The 22253-nt window shown below is 55.1% G+C and overlaps 1 protein-coding gene across 3 annotated transcripts in view; it reads left to right on the top strand.

Moving 5' to 3' along the window:
• The first annotated feature begins 2575 nt into the window (after positions 1-2575).
• Positions 2576-22253, top strand: part of CAMSAP1 (calmodulin regulated spectrin associated protein 1) — a 60304-nt gene continuing 40626 nt past the window's right edge. For 2 of the 3 annotated variants that reach the window (XM_078062008.1, XM_078062005.1), the window contains exons 1-2: positions 2577-2717; positions 2866-3025. In XM_078062008.1, the coding sequence (XP_077918134.1) occupies positions 2866-3025 (160 nt within the window). In that variant the 5' untranslated portion in view covers positions 2577-2717. Of the gene's footprint in view, positions 2718-2865; positions 3026-22253 lie in introns of all 3 variants that reach the window. The other variant, XM_078062004.1, reaches the window with a different exon arrangement.

The following is a 22253-nucleotide window of genomic DNA, read 5'->3' as shown; positions in this document are numbered from 1 at the left end:
ATATGTATCTCGCTTATATGAGTGAAATGAATACAGCCGTAAAAAAGGAAGTCTTGTCATCTGTGACAACAGGAATGAACCTCCAGGGCACTATGCTATGTGAAATAAACCTCACGGAAAAAGACAGGTACTGTATGATCTCACATACATGTGGGGTCCCAAAACCAAACTCATAGAAACAGAGAGTAGTAGATCCGTGGTTGGCCGGGGCTGGGAGGTGGGGGAAAGGGGAAGATTTTTGTCAAAGGTACAGACTTACGGTTTTAAGGTGAATAAGTTCTGGGGATATAATGTACAGCATGCTGGCGATTCAGGACTGTGTTGTATCCTTGAAGGTTGCTGGGAGAGTGAATGTTTTTTGGTTTTTTTGAAGATTTTATTTATTTATTTGACAGAGAGAGAGTGCGAGAGCGTGCGAGAGAGCACAAGCAGGGGGAGCAGCAGGCAGAGGGAGAAGCAAGCTTCCCGTGGAGCAGGGAGCCCGATGCGGGGCTCAATCCCAGGACCCTGGGACCATGACCTGAGCCGAAGGCAGACATTCCACTGACTGAGCCACCCAGGCGTCTCTAGAAGAGTGAATGTTAAATGTTCTCACCACACACACACCCACACCCACACCCACACACGGTAACCAGGTGAGGTGACGGACGTGGTAATCATCTCACAATATAGGCCTACCTACATACCACAGAGGTACCGAATCATCACGTGTGCACCTTACAGGGTGTTATAGGTCAACCACATCTCAGTAAAGCTAAAAAAAAAAAAAATCCACCAAAACCCCCCAAAATGATTTGCCACGCTTGAAAAACAATTATATGCTGTGACCAGGTGGGATTTATCTCAGGAATGCAAGGCTGGTTCAATATCTGAAAATCAATCAATACCACATTAATCGAATGAGTAAAAAGACCTTACACCATATCTCAATAATCACAAAAAGGCATTGGGCAAAACCTGACACCCTTTCATGACAAAACACTCCAGCAAAATAGTAACAGAGAGGAGCTTCCTCAACCTGGTAAGCACGGAAAACCCCCATTTGACATAGTACTCGGCAGTGGGGGACCGGATGCTTTTCTCCTAAGAGCAGAAACGAGACAAGGACATCTACTCCGCTATCTCTACTCAGCGGAGTACTGGAGGCTGTGGCCAGGGACATCAGGTAAGGGGAAGACATAAACTGACACCCAGACTGAAAAGTAAGAGGTACGAGTATTTGTGTTCAGTTGTCACCATTTTATGTATAGAAAATCCGAAGGGATCAACTGAAACATGGTTGGAACTAATAACGCGACCATCAGGGTAGCAGGATACAAGATCAGTACTGAAACCCTGGTGACCCCTGCTCCTTCTCCCCACTCCACATCCTGTGGAGGGCATGGTCTCCCCCGGCTGCCTTCCCAGCCCTGCCCACCACCTGTGCCCTGACCTCCGCAGGGTTAGTCACCCCCCACCCCGCTGTGCTCCAAGTCCCCCTATGGCTCCCCATCTCCAAGAAGAGGTCAGACTCTACTGTGCTGACCTGCCACCCTCCCCGCGCCCCAAAACCCCTTTCCTAGCGGTGTCTCTCCTCCTGGGCTCTGGACTCAGTGGCCTCCCTGTCGCTCACGGCCCAGCACTGCCCTGTCCGGGCTTCTGTGCCTGCTGTGCCCCTGACCAGACAGCGCTCCCCCGGACGCCCCAGCCTGCCCTCCCTCCCTGCAGGCTCCCGTGCCCCCGCGCGCTCGGCCTTGGCTGCCCCTGCCGCTGCCGGCCACTCGGGGAACCTAGGCCGGGGTCTCCGCTGGGTGCTTGTGCAGTGACTGCGGGCTCCTCGTTGTGGCGCAGGGTGCCGGCCTTCCCCACCGGTCCCTGGTCTCCGCGGGCCCGGGGTCTCTGGGCCGGGCGGTGGGTCCGCGGGGGACTACCGCGCACACACGCGGTCTCCCGAGGGCGGCAGGGGCGCGGGCCCGGCGCCCACGTGGGGCGTCCCCGGCGGGCTCGGTGTCCCCGGGGTCGGGGCCCCGCGGTGGTGGGCGGGGCGGCCCTGGCTGCAGCGGCGCTCTCTGGGAGGGGGAGCCTCCGGGGCTGCCCTGGGCGGGGGATGTCGCCCTCCCGAGGTGGCCGTCGGCCCGTCGGGCGGCGGCTGGGGCCGGCTGGGGCCGGGGCGGAGGAGGCGCGGCCCAGACAATGGACTACTGCGGGACCCGCCGGAGCCTGCGTGCCCGCCCGCGCCCGCGCCCGCCCCCGCCCGCGCCCACTCCCGCCCCCGCCCGCGCCCGCTCCGCGCGACCCCGCGCCCGGAGCCCGCGGAGAGGGGCGGGGCCTCGGGCTGGCCCACTGCGCGTGCGGTGTGGGGCGGGGCGAGCGCGGGCCGGGGGGCGGGTCCCCGGGCTGGCCCACTGCGCGTGCGGTGAGGGGTGGGGCGAGAGCAGGCCAGGGGGGCGGGGCGGCAGGCGGCACGCAGCGCGCGTGCGCAGGGTGTCGGCGTCGCGCGCGCTCCCGCCGGTTGGCCGCCTCCTCAGCGGCCGCCGCCGCCGCCACCGCCGCCCCCGCCCCCGGCCCGCGCACGCGCCCCCCGCCCCGGCCCACGGCCCAGCCCGCGCCCTCCCCTCGCCGCCTCCCCGGCCTCCGGGCCTCCGGGCCTCCCGGCCTCCGGTGCCCCGGCCTCGCGGCGCGGCCCCGCAGCATGCAGCAGCAGCACTGGCGGCGGCGGCGGCGGCGGCGGCTGTGAGGTGAGGCCGGGGCGGGGGCGGCCTCCCGGGGGCGGCAGTGCTCGCGGGCCCGGCCCCCTCGCGGGTCCCGGCGCGGCGAGGGGCGCGGCGCCTTTGTTGCGGCGGAGGCCGGGCGCCGCCCGCGCTGCAGCGGCCTTTTTGTGTGCAGATGGTGGACGCGGGCGGCTGCCCGGCCGGGGAGGGCTGGAGGAGGATGGAGGCCGCGCCCGACGGCGCCGTGGACATCGTGCCCCTGGACCGCTACGACTCGGCCCGCGCCAAGATCGCGGCCAACCTGCAGTGGATCTGCGCCAAGGCCTACGGCATCGGTGGGTCGGGTCGGGGCCGGGGTCCGGGGTTCGGGACCGCCTTTGTGCGCGGGTGGCCTCCGGAGCCGGCTGGTCGCGGGCGGGGGTCCTCCGGCAGGTGCCGCGGGGAGGAGCGCGTCGGTCGCCGCGGGTCGGCCGCTGCCCGGCGGTGGGTGCGGGGCTGGCCGTCCTGTGCGGCTTGAGTGCGGGGCAGACGCTGGACGCCCGGCGCTCGGCGTGCGCGCAGAACCTCACACGCGGGATTCCCCACCGAGAGATTGGGCTTTGAACGGGTTGTGCCTAACGCGCATCCTTCCCTTCGGGTAACGCCCGTTTCGGAGAACTGGGCAACCTTGTTACTGAATCCAGTTTGTTAGGCCCTAATATGCTTGGTGGATTAAGGCGCTCCTGTCTCCAGCTCGCGGAATTTTACGGACGAAGTGATTCTCGTCGTGGCTTTATTAACCTCTGGTGCTTTTGTTTTGGGGACGCACCGAAGCTAATACTGTGTGACCTGCCTTTTCATTTGAAGCCTGTTTTAAAACGGCCTTGACTCCGGTGCAGACATCCCTGTGCGTAGAGCGGCGCCCAGGCGGAGAGGGGCCGTGGGGACGAGCGCGGCGGACCCGCTGAGTGCTTCCCGAGCGTGGCCGTGTGGCAGGACCACAGCAGCTCGGTGGCCTGTGCCGTGGGGGAGGCTCAGGCGTGAGGACGAGCCCGCCCTGCGGTCACAGCCTCCGCGCGTCGCCTTGTTTTAGGTTGGCTGAATCGCGCGCCGGGAGCGTGTTTTCCTTGATTCTGCGGCGTTCGGTTTCGCAGTTTTCGTTTACGGCTGCCCCGAGCGTTGCGGTTTCCGTGGAGTATGGTGGGGGCACCGCCGCGCGTGCATGCGTGGGATTTAGGGGAGGCACGGAGCTGAGAAACACTGCAGAAGCTTCAGAGTGAGATGTGACAAGGACTACGCGGAGCGGCCCTTCGGCACGTAGCGGTCGGGCGAAGGGAGAGCCCGACGGCGGGGTGGGCCCGCGGGCCGCCGGCGGCCTTTTCTTCGCGGCCCACCGCGTCCGCGTGCCTTGTGACCCGCACCACTCGGTCTCACGTGTGCTCGCGCCTGTCCTGACGGTGTCTTCTCGGGAGTTTCGTGCGTGTGACGCTCTTAGGTTCTTCTCGCTTCGGCCAGACTTCCTGCTTTTCCACGCTGTGTAGTAGTTCACTGGAGGCCCGTTCGCGTGCAGGGGCGCGGGCGGGGCTCCAGTCTCCGCTGGGAAGCTCGGCGTGTCCCTGGGCAGGGCCCTGGGGCATGTGTGCGGGCTTTCCCTCCTGTAGGTATTTTTAAGATTTTATGTATGGAAATGACTGCGGTTCTGGTAACGAAGGCTGGAAAGGCACGGATACCTTTTAAAAGCCCTCTGGGTGCTTGCTTTCTCGTTTCTTTAGCAAAGCAAATGCATGTTTATCTTGTTGCTTTTAGCTTTGGCGGTCAGCGTGGGATTTGTCAGCTATCTGGAAATGAAGGTGCGTCTCCAGGGTTGGTCTAGTTTTATTTCCAGTACCAGATCTCTCTTTGATACTTGTCGACTCATCAGGTAATTAATTCAAAGACTCATATTAACATAGGCCTTACAGTTTTGAAATTATTAAAGGTGGGTTTTTATAGAGCAGGATGTGCTCGGGAGCTGAAGGAGAGTAGATGCTGTCCGAGCATCTAAGGCTGGAGTGCACGTTGCCCGTCAGTCACTCGGTCACTCTCCTGTTGTAAAAAAGGAGTGACCTTAAGTGCCATTTGTTTACAGAGCAGAGTGCTCTAAAGCGGTTACTGCATTCCTGGTTTTGATTTTAGCCCATGACCTTAGAAACTTAAAGGTTTCTAGGCCTTGGTTTCAGGGGATAATGGGAGGGTGTAATTTTTGTTATCTTCCAAGGACAACGTTGAAACAACAACAAGGGAAAGTACTGGAAGGCACTCAGCTGTTTGCAGACTTGTTGCTATGTGGCCGAGTGGTGGTGACTTTCCCGTCTAAGGAGCCCTGGAAACCAGGCAGACACTGACCACACCTCAGCCCTCCATGGCCTGGGGCTGAGCTGCCTGAGCCAGGCAGGCCCGGAGGGGCCACCAGGGCAGCTCACTGGGGTGGAGAGAGCCCACGGGGCCAGTAGAGCCCATCTGTGGTGGAGGATTGACACTTTTGTCCTCACTTTTGCCTTGGAGTGATCAGACAACTGATTGGGAAAGCATGTTGTGGGATGGGAAATCCTCATGGTTGGGACGGGTCTCTGCGGTGGGGCTGGTGGAGCTGCTGCCGTGTCTCGTTATATAGGCCACAGGGTAGCCTGGACTCTTGTCTGCTTAACGGATACGAGGAGCAGCATCTCTTTGTTGTCACCTCTAGGGGTCACCACCTTGCTTTGTCACAGTGACCTTTGGTGAAACTGTGTGCTTGGAACCCCTCTCCAGGCCCCAGAACTGGGAACAGAGCCGGCTGCCCCTTTTTCCCTGGGCTGGCGGGAGAACAGGGCCTGTGTGAGTCTTAGTGCGGAGATCCTCATTTGCAAGCAGATGGTCGTTTTTTTTACCTGGTGATTCACTCAGATTCCTGGTTTATGAGTTCAGATTGTATTTTTTTATTTTTAAAGGTTTTTTTTAAAGACTTTATTTATTTTACAGAGAGAGAGAGAGAGACAGGGTGAGCACAAGCAAGGGGAACTGCAGAGGGAGAGGGAGAAGCAGGCTCCCCACTGAGCAGGGAGCCTGACACAGGGCTTGATCCCTGGACCCTGAGATTATGACCCGAGCTGAAGGCAGTCGCTTCACCGACTGAGCCACCAGGGTGCCCCTGGATTGTGTTTTTTAATAGTCATTTGTTCTTGGCAAGAGATTTGGGGGCTTCGGAGCTGGAGGTGACAGGGCAGCCTGGAGGCACCTGCTGGGTTTCCTGGGTGCTGAAGGAGCCGCTGCTTGGCTTGTAGCACCACCCTCCCTCAGCTTTGGTGCCCCGAGGACTGCCTGGGGTCTGTGAGGTCAGGGGCCGTGGTGTCCCGGTGGATGCCCTGGTGCAGGGCTCAGCTGTTCGTCAAATGGATGCCAGAGTTGGAAACCCTCTTGAAGCAGCTGAAGTACGTAGAGATACGATCTGTAGTCTGTCCTCGTGGCCATAACGTGGATGAGTTTGTATTTCTAGAGCTATACCAGTTTGCACACATTCTCTTTCCTGTCTTGATGCCATCAACTAAACGTTAACCAGAGAACGGACGTCCATCTTTAAGTTCAAACCGTCCCGATCCTTTAAATTGGAGCAACCCTCAGAACGCTCGGCCTCTCTTACGCTGCAGCATGTTAAACTTGTGCACGTATTCCAAAAATCCCATGATATTTTTTCTTTGTATTACCTTCATCCTCTTAGCTCGTAGGCTGCTCCTGCTGTGGATTTGCTTTGTGGCCGGGTTACCGTATCTGTACAGTGTTCTTTTTAATTTCCTAGTTGAACTGTTGAACAGCTCAGATTGCTTTCATCTGATCTGAATGTGGCCAGGATGGAGCTGGCGATAACCATGTAGCTGTCCCGTGCATCATTGTAGTGTGGCCACGTAGCGCAGGGCGTAAGTTATGGGATGAGGTCTTCCCGTTGGCTTGAAGTCCACGTGAACTGCTGAGTGTGTGAAGGGAAATGAATGAATGCAGCATGGCGTCAGTACCACAGCTGTCCAGGGGCCGACTGGGGCGCTGCCGCGTGGGGGAATGGGCTGCAGGGAGCAGTGGGGAGGCTTCGTGGGGCCAGAGGCTCTGAAGGATGGGGTAAGGTGTGGGAAGCCCCTCCAGGAGTTAGAGGGGAGGGTGTCTGGCCGGGTTGTGTGCAGGGGAAGAAGTGCTTGACACGGAGTCAGGTAACCTCATGACAGGATTTGTGGACTGGAATAGTAGTGATTAGTTTAGGAAACAGTCTGGACCAGATGGTCTGTGGTGTTCCAAGCTGGCTAGGGATTTCTTTCGAGATGTGTGGCTGGGAAGGTTTTTGTGTAGGGGGAGTGGTGTGATGAGACATAGAGCCTGGCAAGATTCTTCTAGCAGGTTGAAGTGGGCAGGGGCTGTAGTCAGGTGGAATATCTGGGATCATGTCTCAGGCCATTGTGGCTGCCATGACAACGTTCCATAGGCTGGATGACATCTGTCTCCCCCAGCTCTGGAGGCTGCAAGTCCAGGATCCTGGTGCTGGCAGAGTCAGTGTCCTGTGAGGCTGCTTCCTGGCGTGGGGTTGGCTGTCTCCTCGATGGGGCAGGAGGGGCGGGGAGCTCTCTGGAGCCTCCTTATAAGGGCACTAATCCCACTCGTGAGGGCTCCACCCTGCTGGCCTTCTCACCTCCTCACCTCCTCACACCTTCACCTGGGCCTGGGTTTCAGTGTCTGAGTTTGGGAGGGTGCACGCTGAGTCCATGGCAGAGCTGGTGTCATTTTGTCCGACGTGCCGAGGCCTAGCCTAGTTTGTCTGCAGGGGGGATGACAGAGCGGATGAGCCGACAGGTGTTAGGAAAGCAGAGCCCCCCCCCCGCCCCCCTCTCCCCCCAGACGGGCTTGACTGATGTCGGGGGCGGGAGGTGGGCCTGCACAGGGCTCTCTTGACGGGAATATTCAGTCCTTATTCCACGGAGCTTTTCTGCTTTCACGGCAGAACCGCACCTATGAGGTTCTCTTTCTGACTCCTCCGTCTGGCCCAGCCCTTTTTATTGTGCGTGCGAACCAGTTCACTTCCGTGCCCCTCGGTGACTCCTCCCCTCACTTCAGCCTCACTCACACAAAGTTAGACTTCCGTCAGCTCAGTGAGCACGTGCTGTGGAGTCTGGGGTCCTTGACGGGCCTCTCGGGGCTCAGGTGGTGCCCACATGGCTGCGCGCTCAGACCCCTGGGCGCCTGGGAAAGGAACAGCTGCTGTGGCAGAACAGGAACGGGAGGGTGAAACTCCCCTGAGGGAATCTAGAATGTTCCATTCAAATAAGTGAGGCTGAGTTTGTGGCTTCGGTGGGTAAGAGCCAGGCGGAGGTGAGGGCACAGACGGGGTGAAGAGGAGGGGAGAGGGCGGGGCGTCTCCCTGCCCGGGGGCCGGCCAGCCCTGCAGCTGGGAGTGGTGGGCACTGGGGCAGGGAGCTGGCGCCGGTGGGAAGGCCAGTGTACCTTGGGAGAGATGCCTGGGGCCAGGTCTTGGAGTGCCTTGAATGGTTGGTTGGCAAAGTGGGGTTTGGTCATGTGTGAACTCGGGAGCTCTTGAAGGTTTCTGAGGAGAGAAGAGACGTTTGAAACCTGTGCCTTTCAGAGGAGTAATGCCCGTTGTTTGGCAGGTATACAGTGAAGAATTTTTGTTCGGACTTTTGGGAAAATCAGCTTGTTGAGGGACACTTTACATACTTAAGTACAACAGAGTGCGCACATTCCAAGAGCGTAGTTTGAGGAGTCTAAGCACGGTCAAGGTAAGCCCTTTCCACTGACCGTCTCCAGGGGCCTGTGTGAGCCCCTCCAGCGGGTCCCAGCCCAGAGCCTCACTCATGTGCTCCAGTGGCTGTGGATGAGCTTGGTTTTTCTAGAGCCTTCTGTACCTCTACTCACACCTCAGCTACTCCCTGTGTGGCTTCCTACACGTAGGCTGATATTTTGGAGACTCACCCACGTGTGCAGACCTTTTTGCTGCATGGGGTGAGCAGTGGCCCCCGTTGTCTGGCTGCCCACAGTGTGCTTGCTCACTCACTCGTGTGTGGCCGCTGGGACTTCTGTCTCCCATGAATAGCACCGCTGTGAGCACTCAAGGACACGGCTGTGTGTGGGCATCTGTCTCTGTCGTCCTGGGGGACACCTGGCCGTGGAGTTGCTGGGTCACATGGGTGTGTTTAACTGCCTGGCTGGTTTCCAAGGTCGGCGTATCTCCTTTCTGTTTCCACCAGCAAGCGTGAGAATTCCAGTTGACCTGCATCCTTGCCAGCACATGGCATTGCCAGTCTTTTTAATTTTAGCCATTCAAGTGTACATGTTGTGCTCTGTCCCTGTGGTTTGGGTATGCATTTCCCTGATGACTCAACGATGATGAGCATTTTTTTTATGTGCTTATTGGCCATTTGAATCTTTTTTGTTGTTGTTGTTAAGTGTTTTTGGGTCTTTGGCTAATGTTTTAAACTAAACTATATAAATTGTATTTACCCAAAAACTAAACTTTTATTTTGAGATAATTGTATGTTAACATGGCATTTGTAAGAAATTACACAGAGATGTCTTGGGCACCCTTTCCCCAGTCTCCCCTGTGGTAACTTCTTGCAAAACCGTAATTTGGAATCACAGCCAGGATATTGACGTTGTATAATGTAGATCTAGAACATTCCGTTCTCACAAAGACCTCTTAACGTTCTGTTGCCTTCTGTAGCCACACCTACCTCCCTTCTGCTTGCCTTGGGGTTCGTTTGCTCTTTTTCTAGTTTCGTGGGGTAGGTACTTAGATTATTAAGCCTTTTTTTCTTTTCTAGCCTAAGCGCTTGGTGCTATGAATTTTCCACTTGGTACTGCCTTTGCTGCATCCCACATGCGTTTGGTACGTTGTATTTTCATTTTCATTCAGTTCTGTGAACTTTATTTCCTTTGATGCTTCTCTTTGACCCATGGATTATTTTATTTGTAAGTGTAATTTCCACGTGTTGAGATTTTCCTGTTTTGTGTTTTAGTTATGATTTCTAGTGTGATTCTGTTGTGGTGAGGTGATACTCTGTAGGATTTCTATTCTTTTAAACTTGTTAGAGTTTGTGTTATTGCCCAGGATAAGGTCTTTTTGGTGAATGTTCCATGGGCACTGGAGGACATGTGTTTTCTGCTGTTGGGTGGAGCGTTCCACACATATCAGCTAGGTTCTTTTGGTTGGTTGTATTGTGCAGATCGCTCTCCTGGTTAATTTTTTTTTTTTTTTTAAGATTTTATTTATTTATTCATGAGAGAGAGAGAGAGAGGCAGAGGGAGAAGCAGACTCCCAAGGAGCAGGGAGCCCGATGCGGGACTCGATTCCAGGACGCTGGGATCATGACCTAAGCCGAAGGCAGACGCTTAACCATCTGAGCCACCCAGGCACCCTCTCCTGGTTAATTTTTGTGTAGCAATTCTGTCAGTTGCTGATAGGGGTATTGAAGCCCTTAACTATACTTGCATACTTGTCTGTTTCTCTTTTCAGCTCTCTCCATTTTTTTTTTTTTTCCCTCATGTTCTGAGGCTCTGTAGTTTGGTGCATTCACATTCAGGATTGTAAGGACCTCCTGATGGGTAGACTGTCTTACCGTTATGTAATATATCTCTGTCTTTAGTAATTCATTTTTTATCAGATACTCATATAGCTATCCCTGCATTTGTTTGTTTGATAACTGTTTTCCTGGTATAGTCTCTCTTATCCCTTTATTTTCAGCCTTCTTAAGTCATTGAGTTTGAGGTGAGTTTCTTGTAAACAGCATATAGGTGTATTGTTTTTTTTTTTAATCCACTCTCTCAATCTTTGTCTTTTTTTTTGGTGTACTTAGGGTATTTACATTTAATGTAGTTGTTGATAGTTAAGGCTTAAGTCTGACATTTTATTGTGTTTTATGTTTCTTGTTCCTGTTTTCATTTTCTGCCTTCCTGTGCATTACTTGACTACTTTTGAAGATTCCATCTTGATTTATTTATATTGTTTTTGGGTGTGTGTGTAGTTTTCTTAGTAGTTGCTCTGGGTATCACAGTGTATATGACTTACATCAGCTGACTGGTATTGTTTTGCCATTTTGAGTGAAGTGTCAAAAACCTTTTTCCACTTTGGTCCCTTTGTTCTCTCCACCTTTAAATGCCATTGTTGTGAGTATCTGAAGGTGTTGGGGTTTAGTTTGTCACCAGATGTAATTTAGAAAACTCATAAAGAGGATAGTCTATTGTTTTTTACCCAAATTACTGTACCTTTCTGTTATTCTTCCTCCCTAATGCTCCAGGATTCCCTCTTTTATCATTTTATTTCTATTTGGAGAACTTCCTTTAGACATTCATTTAAGGTTTGCTGGAAATTACATTTTTTAATATTAAAAAAAATTTTTTTTGAAGATTTTATTTATTGACTTGAGAGAGAGAGTGAGAGAGAGAGCACAAGAGCGGGGTGAGGGGCAGAGGGAGAAACAGACTCCCCGCTGAGCAGGGAGCCCGACGCGGGGCTTGATCCTACGACCCTGGGATATGACCTGAGCTGAAGGCAGACACTTCACCGCCTGAGACACCCAGATGCCCCAGAAATTACTATTTTTTTAAGTTTTCCCCTGCCTAGGGGTGCCTGGCTGGCTCAGTCATTTGGGCACCCAACTCTTGGTTTTGGCTCAGGTCATGAGCTCAGGGTCATGGGATCGAGCCTCCATGTCAGGCTCCGTGCTCAGGGTGGAGTCTGCTTGAGATTCTTTCCCTTTCTCTCTGCCCCTTCTCCTGGGCAGAATAAATAAGTGAATAAATAAATAAATAAAGTTAGTTTTCCAATTAGAATGTCTTTATTTCTCCTTCATCCCTTCATCAGATGTGGAATCTGGTTGACAGCTCTTTTCCGCCAGCACATGAGAAAGGTGTGCTGCTTACATCCAGTCTGCGTGGCTCTGGGAGAGACCTGTTGTCCATCGAGCTTGAGGCCCCTGTTTGGAGTGCAGTGTTTCTCTTCAGCTGCTTCCATATATTTTCTTTGTCTTTAATTTTCAGAAGTTAGTGATGATGTGTCTTGGTGTGGATTTCTTTGGGTTTGTGTTATTTGGGGTTCACTCGGTTTCTTGAAACCTGTGGATTTGTATTTTTTGCCACATTTGGGAGGTTTTCAGCCATTATTTCCTCCAGTACTCTTTCAGCACCACTCACTGTCCCCTCTTTTCGGGGACTCCAGTGACACGAACGTTGGCTCTCGTTTTCCTCTCCTGCGGGTCCCCGAGGCTCATTTTTCTTCGGGGTGCTTGCTGTCTGTCCAGGTTGGGGAAGTGTGTTTCTCGGTCCACAAGCTCACCGCTTCTACCTTCTGTCATGTGCACTGTTGAGTCCAGCCACCCGGTGCACTTTGTTGCTGCAGTTTGCAGTTTGTATTTGGTTCTTTTATAATTTCTTTTTCTTTGCTGAAATTCTCTATTTTTCTTGTTTCAAGACGATTTGTAATTGCTTGTGGACTCACTCTTACGAGAGTTGCTTTAAAGTCCTTGTAAGAGAATTCCAATATTCCACTGGCATTGGTGTTGGTGTCAGTCGGTGGTCTTTCCTCATTAAGTCATGATTTCCCTGGTTCTGGGTGTGACGAGTGATTTTCGGTCGTTTTCTGGTCACTCTGCCTGTTGTGTGGGGAGCCTCTGGGTCTCGTTTACAGTTGGTGCTGCACGCGGGCCCAGGCCTACCTTTGTGCAGCGTGAGCCAAAGACAGCCTAACATTCGGAGCCCGACTGGTGCTGGGATATGTGCCTGGTGCGTCTGCGGCCGCAGGGGCCTCTGCTGGCCCTCCTGGCGCTGCTTTTAGGAAGCAGAAGAGCTTCCTGGCACTGGACTGCCTGGAGCCTCTGGAGGACAGAGAGCATTTCCCAGGCCGGGTGCTAGTCGTGGTGGGGTCCCCCTGTGCAAACTGTTGGGGGGATGGTGTGTGTCTCAGGCCGGTGGGGAAGGAGAGTACTTCCGGGCTGGGGGCTTTGTGGAGGTAGGTGTTCCAGACTGCTCATTAGTGGGGCTTTCTTTCTGTCCCCCCTGGTTCTCCCAGGCTGGCCTGCTGTAGCAGGTAGGCCTCCTGGTCAGTGAGGGGCGGGAACGAGCCCACTTGGCTTGCCTTCTCTTGCTAGCTGAGGGTCCAGAAAGCCAGGTCTTGGTAACCTTCTGTTGGGTTGGAGGTTGTGAGGTTCCCTGTGGCTGTGCTGTTCCTCCAGTCCGGGGGTCCCAAAACAGTTTGCCTTCCTCGGGCAGCTTTCAGATTCTCCTTTGGTTGTCTTTTTTTTTTTTTTTTTTTTTAAGATTTTATTTATTTGACAGAGAGAGACACAGCAAGAGAGGGAACACAAGCAGGGGGAGTGGGAGAGGGAGAAGCAGGCTTTCCGCTGAGCAGGGAGCTCGATGTGGGGCTTGATCCCAGGACCCTGGGATCATGACCTGAGCCAAAGGCAGACGCTTAACGACTGAGCCACCCAGGCGCCCCTCCTTTGGTTGTCTTTTGACTTACTTCCAAGGTTTACGGTTGCACTTAGAGGAGAGGAAGAGGGAAGGACAAGTCCGTGCCACCTTGTCCTTGACCACAGGTCCTTCATGGCTGCTCTAAGTTTTTGCTTTGTTTTTCAGTTTCATCCAGAGTACCAGGATGTTCTTTGGTGTGTACATCTCCTTTTTTATCTTGCTGGGTTTCATGACTTTACAAGTATGCGAAAATTCTTGTCTATTTGTTGAAATACAGTTTCTGTCCCATGTTTTCTCTCCTTCCTTTGTGGGCCTCCAGTCACACTCCTTTGACACCTGCAGAGTCTGTCATTTACCTTCTCTACTGCATGTTCTTGGTGGCTGGTCTGCTGTTCACCAGTCCAGTCTATGAAATAAAATTTAGTTACTGTATTTTTCTGTTCTAGAGCTTCTGCTTCGTCATTTTTCTGATCTGCCAAGTTCTTTTTTCTTTTCTTTTTTTGTAATTTCCAAATCGTGTTTCTGCCAAATTACTTCGTCTTTTTTTTAATATGTATTTTTTTATTTTTAAAGATTTTATATATTTATTTGAGAGAGACTGTGTGTGTGAGAGAAGGAGAGAGAGCAGAAGCAGGGGGAGTGGTAGGCTCCCCGCTGAGCAGGGAGCCCAACGTGGGGGCTCGATCCCAGGACTCCGAGATCATGACCTGAGCTGAAGACAGACAGAGCCACCCAGGCGCCCCTTCCTCTTGTCTTTTTTCCTTTCATTGTTATAAGAATGGTCAGGGGAGGTCTATAGCTGATCACTCCAGCCGTGGGGGTCCCGAGAGCCTGTTACTTCATCTTTGTTTCTTTGCAGTTTGATTAGGAAGCGTCTGGCCACTGTTTTCTTCCAGTCAGTTCTGTTTGGTTTTGCTGGGCTTCCTAAGCCTGCAAATCTGTGTCTTTAAGTAAATCGGGGAGATTTTGGCCATGACTTACTCAGATGCTTTTGGGCACCAATCTCTTCTCTGTGGGAGCACAGGCGTTAGACTTCTGATGTCCCACTGCTCTCTGAGCCTCTTCCTTTTCTTCAGTCTGTGTCTTCAGTGATGATTTCATGCACATTTCTTAGCTTCGCTGACCCACTTCCCCGTCCTCTTCATTCTCCTCCCTGTTCAGTGAATGTTTTGTCGATACACCGTATTGTTCAGTTCTCAAATTTTGGTTCTTTTTTTCTTTAGTTTTATTTCTCTGCTGAGAACTTTTATCGTCTCATTTATTTTAAGAGTCCTGACCTTGACCTCATGGAGTCTGGTTATAATCCATGCTTTAAAGTCTGATAGTTCTGAGATCTGGGTCATCACAGGGTTGGCATCTGTTGATTGACTTTTCCCCCAGAGAATTCGTCACATTTCCCTGTTATTTATTTATTTTAAAGATTTTATTTATTTGACAGAGAGAGAGAGTGAGAGCAGGAACATAAGCAGGGGGAGTGGGAGAGGGAGAAGCAGGCTTCCCGCTGAGCAGGGAGCCCGATGTGGGACTTGATCCCAGGACCGTGGGATCATGACCTGAGCCGAAGGCAGACGCTTAACGACTGAGCCACCCAGGCATCCTAAAAGAAAGTTTTTTTTTTTTTTTCAGATTTTATTATTTTTTATTTGAGAGAGAGAGAGAATGAGAGAGAGCACGAGCTGGGGCAGTGGCAGAATCCCTATTGAGCACAGAGCCTGACATGGGACTCGATCCCAGGACCCCAGGATCAAGACCTGAGCCAAAGGCAGACACTTAACCGGCTGAGCCACTTATTTTTATTTTTTAAAAAAGATTTACTTATGTAATTTAGAGAGCGAGCGAGAGCGCGAGTGAGAGTGTGCGAGGGGGTGAGGGGCAAAGGGAGAAGGAGAGAGAATCCCAAGCAGACTTCCCGCTGAGCATGGAGCCCAACTCCGGGTTTGATCCTACGTCCCTGAGATCATGACCTGAGCTGAAACCGAGTCACATGCTCAATCGACTGAACCACCCAGGCGCCCCTTTCCTATTTTTTACATGTTGACTAATTATGGATTGTGTCTTGGACATTTTGAGTATTACATTGTGGGGCCGTTTTCTGGATCCTGCTAAAGTCTTCCGGATACTGTTGATACGTTTTGGTGCTTTGTTTTGTAGCTGGGTGGTAATAATCACCTTTAGGTTCAGGCCACGGGTCTATTTTGCTGTTTGTGTGCGGTGGTTTCAAGGTCAGTTTGGTTCTTTGGGTCTGTCCCACATGCATGTAGCTCAGGGTTGTGTGGGTTCATCCATGGAATTTGGGGTCCCCTTCCCGGCTGTCTCCTTTCTTGGATTCTCCCTACACTTTTGGCTCCAAGAAGCCCCTCTCCTCTGGCTAGAAAGTCAGGGCTGCCCGTGCTGTCACCGTGCACCTCTGCACGCCTGGGGCGGTGTGGTGAGCGAAGAGAGGACAGAAACAGCAGGTGCCCTCCTGGCTTCAGACCCCAGAGGCCCCTCCCCTCTCAGCGGGTCCCACTGCGTGCACTGTGTGCACTGTCGCCCTCCGGTCACCAGGGCAGGCTGGAAGAGAGGGAGGGGATAAAGCCCGGGATCCCTCCCACTCTCCAGCGTGCGGGGCCCTTTCCCTGGTCCCCTGGCTGGAAGGACCTAGTTTCCGTGAGAATTTTGGCTGTGTGCCTGCCCCATGGTGCTGCATCGGGCCGCCCTCGGGTCCAAGGCGGGAGAGGAGGTGGATACAGAGCTGGGGACCCCGTAAGTGTTGCTTCTTCAGGCTTTGCTTCTGCTCCCGCAGTTGCCTGCTGTTGTTGGCGTTGAGAATCCTCATGGGGCTGCTTTCGGTTTCATGCAGAGTTCGTGGTGGTCAGTGGGGAGGGGCTGTCCTGAGCCTCCTTCGGCCTGGCAGTACCGCAGGCCTGGGAGCCTGCTTCTCTTGCTTATTGTCTCTGCTGGCTTTGTGCAGGATGTCCTGTCGTTTTGTTCATTTGCTTATTTTCCTTTGTGCTGAATGGGTGAGGTGTCTAGAAGACGGTAGGGATCATCAGAAGTCTGAGGTGGTGCCTTCCTCCGGGAGGAACTTGCATTTGCGGACACTGGCCCCCGTCCCTGATCCCCTCCCTCCAGTGCGTGGCTCTGGGTGCCTTCAGGGGCTGCTGTGCTTCCAGTTCAAGCCTGTTCTTAGGGTGCAGCCTTTGGGGTTCCCAGTCGAGAGTGTCTGCGAGGTTACCTGGGTTCCCTGCTCTCCTTGTCCGGCCCTGCAAATCCAAGTTTTGCCCTTAATAACTTGAAAGGTTGCCAGAAATGCGGCTTACCCTTTTTTTTTTTTTTAAGATTTTATTTGAGAGAGAGAGAGAGCACCAGTGAGCTCTCGCACAAGTCGAGGGGAGGGGCAGAGTGAGAGAAGCAGGCTCCCCACTGAGTGTGGAGCCCAATGTGGAGCTCGATCCTTGCGACCCTGAGATCATGACCTGAGCCGAAGGTAGATGCTTCACAGACTGAGCCACCTAGGCGCCCCAGTTTGACCTCTTTATGCCTGCTCTGGATGCACAGGTCCTCCTGGGACACAGGAAGGAGCGTCCCATCTGGTGAGCGTGCTGGAGTGTGGGCTCTCTGGAACATGCCCTGGCGACCTTGCCCTCGTCAGCTAGCCCGACCCTCGAAGGTGTTAATTCTATGTGTACTGTGTGGATTATGCTGTCCACCGGTACCGGACAACTCTCCATGTGGGTGTGTAAAGATCCTGACTCTGCGTTTGGTCACGAATCTTCCCTTGCCAGATACAGGGTACTCAGTTTGCACCTCCTTCACGCTGGTCCTGCTGGTGGGCACCCGCGGTGGAATCCCTGGGGTGTTAGCTGCGTGCTGTCACTTCTCTGGGGAGGGGGACTAGCACTTCCTGGGGAGTCTCTGAGGTGTGAGTGAGGAGGGTCTTGCCAGGACGCTGGCATTAGGATTTGTGCTCAGCCCTTCCCTCCCCTAGGCACCGTCCTTGGTAAGAGAGCTGTTCCCCGAATTGTACTCTGGGCCTCGGAGTGGAGGTGAGGGGGAGGAGGAGGGGTGTGCTGAGGGTTGATAGGTCTGTTTCTCACCTTAGTTTGGGTTCCGTAGCATCCCAGTGGTACCCAGCAGTGCTGTGTGCTGGGCCAGTGCCAGTGCTTCTCCACCTCATCGGGGAGGAGCGCTGTGAGGTTTGCAGCCCATTCTTCTCTGCACCAGCGCCCGGCCTCCTCTGCTCTGGTCTTTGGTTTCCCTCCATCCTGGGACTTCTTTTTTCCTGGAGTTTCTCAGAGTTTTGTGTTTTTTTATTCATTTAAAAAGTGTTTGTTTTTCCTTCTTAGAGCATGCTTATAAAAACCGGTTGCGTCCTTGTCAGATGACTCTGATGTTTGGGCCATCACGGAGTTGGGGTCTCTTGATTGCCTTTTTTCCGTTAGTTGTAGATGCCCCCTGTTTTCTTTGCGGAGTAAATCTGGATTGTATCTTGGACATTCCGACTCTTATGTGTGAGACTCTGGATCCTGTTAAAATCTAGAGAATTTTTTTTTTTAAACAGGTACCAAGCCCAGTTAGGTTGAGACTGAGTCCTGATGACCTGCCTTGTGTGGGCCTTAGCTCAGTGCTGGTTTAGTCCTGAAAGCCTCTGGGCCCCTCTGGCCTGTCCACGGGACACCACGGAGAAACCTGGGCCCCAGCGTAGTTCTCAAGTCATTGCTGTGCTGATCCCTGTTGGTGTCACCCAGGGGCGACTCGGGTCATCCGGGACAATACACACGGATTTTAGGATTCCCTATCCAGCACCCCTTCCTGCTTTCTGAGGGGGGGTGTTCCCAGGGTCTGTCCTCCTGGTCTGGCTAGAAGACAAGTCTGTGCTTCCTGCAACTGAGTCTGCCTCAGCAAAGCAGTGGGAGAAAAGAACCCACAGGGCGCCCTGCTCCCCGCGACTGTTGGGTACGGCTTTGTTATTGGTGCTCGCCTGGGGTAGGGCAGGAAAGTCTGTGGGCTCTGCCCAGCACAGCTGTTTTTCTTTTCTGTCTGGCGTTCCCAGCGTAGGCTGGGGGTGTGGGCAGAAGTCGAAGGCCTCTGGCCAATTTTACCGCCCTTACAGTGATTTGGGAAGCTTGTTTCCACGTGTCCACAATGAGAAGCGTTGTGGGTCTTCTTGGTGGAGCCTGTCACAGCCACGTTTGGAGCCTCGAGTGGTGATTCTCAGCCAGTGGCACAGATGCTGACGTCTGGGGCCCCACGTGCGGTGGGGGATGGGCTGGGCCGGGGCTGGGCACCGCGGGGTTGCTGGCGGCTGGGGGGTCTTTGCTGGCCTTAGACGCAGCTGGAGCCTGTTGGGGTCTCGGGCTTCAGTGGGGGGCCCTTGCCCAGCTCTGGGTGCAGGGACGTGGCATCGGTCTGCAGGGTGGAGTGTGGTGTGGCGGACGGCGACGGCATGGCTGCTTCCCTGACGCGTCTCTTTAAGCTCTTAAACCTCCTGATGGTCGCGTGGGTGGCAGCAGCAGCTATAACACTGTGCGAGGTGCATGGACTCCAGCTCTGCCCTCCCCCGTGACTTACAGCCTGCCCCAACCTGGGGAATAGGGGGACAGGCCCTCTTAGTGCCTGAGGTTCTGGGAGGCCCAGTAGTAGGAGGCTCTGACCCTCTGACCCCCGTCCCCTGCGCACCTGCTGTCCATCTCCACTTCCTTCTGCACCTAGTGCCCTCCCTTTGTGGTGCAGGCTGGCCGGAGCCCTCCCATCCCTCACACTGCCTTTGAGTCACAGGCACCCACAGGGTCCTAGTCCTGCGTCACCAGCCAGCCAGTCACAGTGTCCGCGCTGTCACTGCAGGCCCGTGTCACTGGGACCGCTGTCCCGCAGACCGCGCTCTTGTGGCGCCCGGTTCTGCTTGATTGCCAGGCATCGCCCTCCCGCTCAGGAGCCTTCTGCGCAGCGGACACCTGCCTCCTGCCTTCCAGGTGTCCGGTCGGAGCTCCTTCAGCTTGTGGCCACTGCCCTCCCACTCGCCTGCTGCCTCACCCTTCCCGCCTTCTGTCTGTCCTTCCGTCCATCCCTCTGAGCCAGAGACGTGGCCGCCAGGACCGCTGGCGGCGGGCGCCCCCCCTGTGGCTCTCAGAGCTCAGTCCGCTGGCGTTTCGCCCACGGTCAGTGAGACCTGCCCCTGCTGCCGCCCGCTGGCCCCGCTGCCTCCCTCACAGCCCTCCCCTCGGCCCCTTCGCCCGTCACGCCCTTGCCAAGGCCAGCGCTGCCTCCTGCCGGTACATCCACGGACCCCTTCCGGTCTCCTGCTGTGTCCCCCGGATCACCGCTCGGCTGTGTCCTTTCCCCGACCCCCCCTTCTGTCGCACCGCTTCCCCGATCACTTCTGCGCGCACTCCTGGGCGTCTCTTCCCAGGCCGGGGGCGCCCCGCCGCGTGCTCTCCCCGGGGCTGTGGTGATTCTGGGCCGGAGCTTCCAGGCTGCGTCCCCAGCCAGCCCCGTTCTCTCGTGCTCTGGTCTCCATGTTTTTCCGTCTCTGTTGACATCTCTGCGAGGGCCCCACAGGCGCCTCAGAGACGTCACGCCTAGAATGGCGCGCCCCCTCCCTGCCTGTCCCCCGCGCTCCTGGTTCCTGTCTTAGCAGGAGCCACCGGCCCGCATCTCGTTGGCGAAGTGGGGAACGTGCTGTGTGTCTCGGTCGCAGCGCGGCCCCGATGCCGCCGCCTCCCGGGTGTCCGTGCCCCCGCCGTCCCTCAGGCCGCGGACTGCAGTGGGGCTCCAGCAGGCAGTGACCCCCGTCCTCCAGCTCCTGCCCCCCCGGGGCCGGCCGCACCCGTTCCTGCGGGCCCTCGGGCACCTGACCGGCCTCGGGCCCTGACGGCCCCACTGGTGTCCCGGGGCCCTCCCGGTGCGCAGCCGGCCGGTGCCTGGGGGGTCGCCTGCCGGGCGAGTGAGGAGGTGGCCCGCGCCGCCTGCAGCTCCCAGCCGCCGTGTCCCACAGTCCTCTCGTCGGGGTCCTTCCCCCGTGTGTCCCTCGTGTGTCCTTGTCCCTGCCCCCTCCTTCCTGCTCCATTGGCCGCTGACAGCCTGGCTGCTCCGTGGCCCGCAGGGCCGGCCCGCGGCCCCTCTGCGCCCCGCAGCACCCCATCCCCTTCTGTGTGGGCGCCTTGTGTGCATGTTGCCTGGTGACGTCTCAGTCGTCTGAAGAGCCTCTGCCCCGGGCGGTGGGTCTCCTCATTCGACTCCCCTCGTTTCTGTGCATTTTTGGCTCAGAGGAGGGGCTCAGTAAATAATGACTAAACAAACGAGTAATTCTGACAAACCGGTTTTTTGGTTTGTAGAGGAAAGGAAGAATAAGTCACTAGTGATAGGTTCAAGGCATTTACAAAGTTGTCTTTTTTTAAATAGTTGACTTTAATAAAACCGATTGGAAATTTCAGAACTGTGCACAAGAAGTGCCGGCAGGAGTTGAGTCCCCTGAAGCAGACAGTTAGCTGGCTCTGCTGGCCAGTGGGCGCAGGGGTGGGTAGGGAGCTGGTGCCCTGGTGGGACGGGCAGGGACACTGGGCAGCAGGGGGCCTTTGTTGAAGTCCAGAGCATTTACCTGGAGTGGATGCGTCATTTTCCCGTAACTCACAGGATCCTGAATCTGCAGGTGAGGTGAGTCAGTTATGTGACTCATGTTCATATGTAATTAAAAAGTGGTTTATGAATCAATTTATAGTGATTATTTTCGAAGCTTCCACTAAGTGGGCCACCCGTGGAAAACCTTTCTACCCAGTAGATTGTAAGCGAAGGCAGCTGCAGAGCCATGGTGGGTGCTCTCTCCAGCCTTGCCGGGTTCCAGGGTTCCCAGGACTCCCGTCCTTCCTAGGGTCAGCCCCCCACTGTGCCTGTGTCCCATCCCCTCCTCTCAGAGCTGTGACCCCGGGGCACCTTTCTGTGGAGGGGAGCCCATCAGGTACCTAAGTGAGAGGTGACAGGGGCTGGGGCTGGGCGACGGTGGTGTGACAGTGGCTGTCATTTCCTGGATCTATTTCAAAGGGAAAGTCAGCCAGAGTTGCCAGGGTTTGGCAGGAAGAGAACTGGATGACCCTGAAGCTTTTAGTCTGAGCGGCTGACCTTGAGACGAAGCCCAGGAGGGGCACGTGTGGGAGGTGGAGTTCACTTACAGGCAGATTAGGTGCCGTGGCCAGCAGCCTCCACCTGCCGATCTCAAGGAGGCAGAGGGATGGAGGAATTCGGGGGCATGGCTGGGGTCAGGATGACTGAGGTCACCTGCCCAGTGAGGTGGGAAGTGCCCCTTCCAGTATTTGGAGAAATGAGGGGCAACTCGCAGAGGGGATGGAGGTGAGGCAGGCATGGAGAGAGGTGGAGGACTGAGGGGCTGGTCCCAAGGTCCCAGTGTTGGCTGGTCCTACTGCTCCTGCCCTGGTCAGCCTTGCATCCATCCCCCCCCCCCCCCGCCCCCCACAAATGTCCTCAGACCCTGGACTCCCTGGCTTGGTGTCCTCCCCTGACTTCCATCCTGCTTGGGACCAGGCCTTGAGTCCTCCACGTGTGTTCTCCCAGGCTGCTCTCTGTTCCCTGGGACGGCTCCTGTCCCTCCCTTAGTCCCCCACTCACATGTCACCATCACCTACCAAGAAAGCAGAAATCTTCCCACTGTGTTTTGCACTGGGACTCACTTCTTTTATTATTGGTATGGTCTGTTGCGTTTCAGAACTCTGGGGGATTTCAAGATAGGATAGTCTCTGACAGGGTCCATTCATTCACCAGACTATTGCTGGTTTGTCCCTGAGGCAAGGGTGTGTCCCTCCGGCCCTGGCTCTCTGGGCCTGCCCGGCTGCCTGGTGCTCTACCTGAGCTTTGAACCTCGGTGCTTGAAAACAGGTCAGCGTAAGTGTTAGCTACCGTTGTTAGAAGTAAGGACGGGTGTGAAGTGCTAAGGAGACTGGGGGAACACGGAGGAGCCCCAGACCCACAATGAGGTGATTGAGGCTCTGAGAATAGAGCCTGTAGACGAAGAGGGTGAGGGGCCAGGGAAAGAGGTGGAGAGTGCTTTTGGGGTCACTGGCAAGGTCGCCTCTTCCTCGGGCAGTGCCACAGAGAGCCTGGACTGAGCAGGAG

This window comes from Halichoerus grypus, chromosome 14 (genome assembly GCF_964656455.1).
Source record: "Halichoerus grypus chromosome 14, mHalGry1.hap1.1, whole genome shotgun sequence".
Lineage (NCBI taxonomy): Eukaryota > Metazoa > Chordata > Mammalia > Carnivora > Phocidae > Halichoerus > Halichoerus grypus.
The sequence above is the reverse complement of the archived record's forward strand: the minus strand, read 5'-3'. Positions and strand labels throughout refer to the sequence as shown.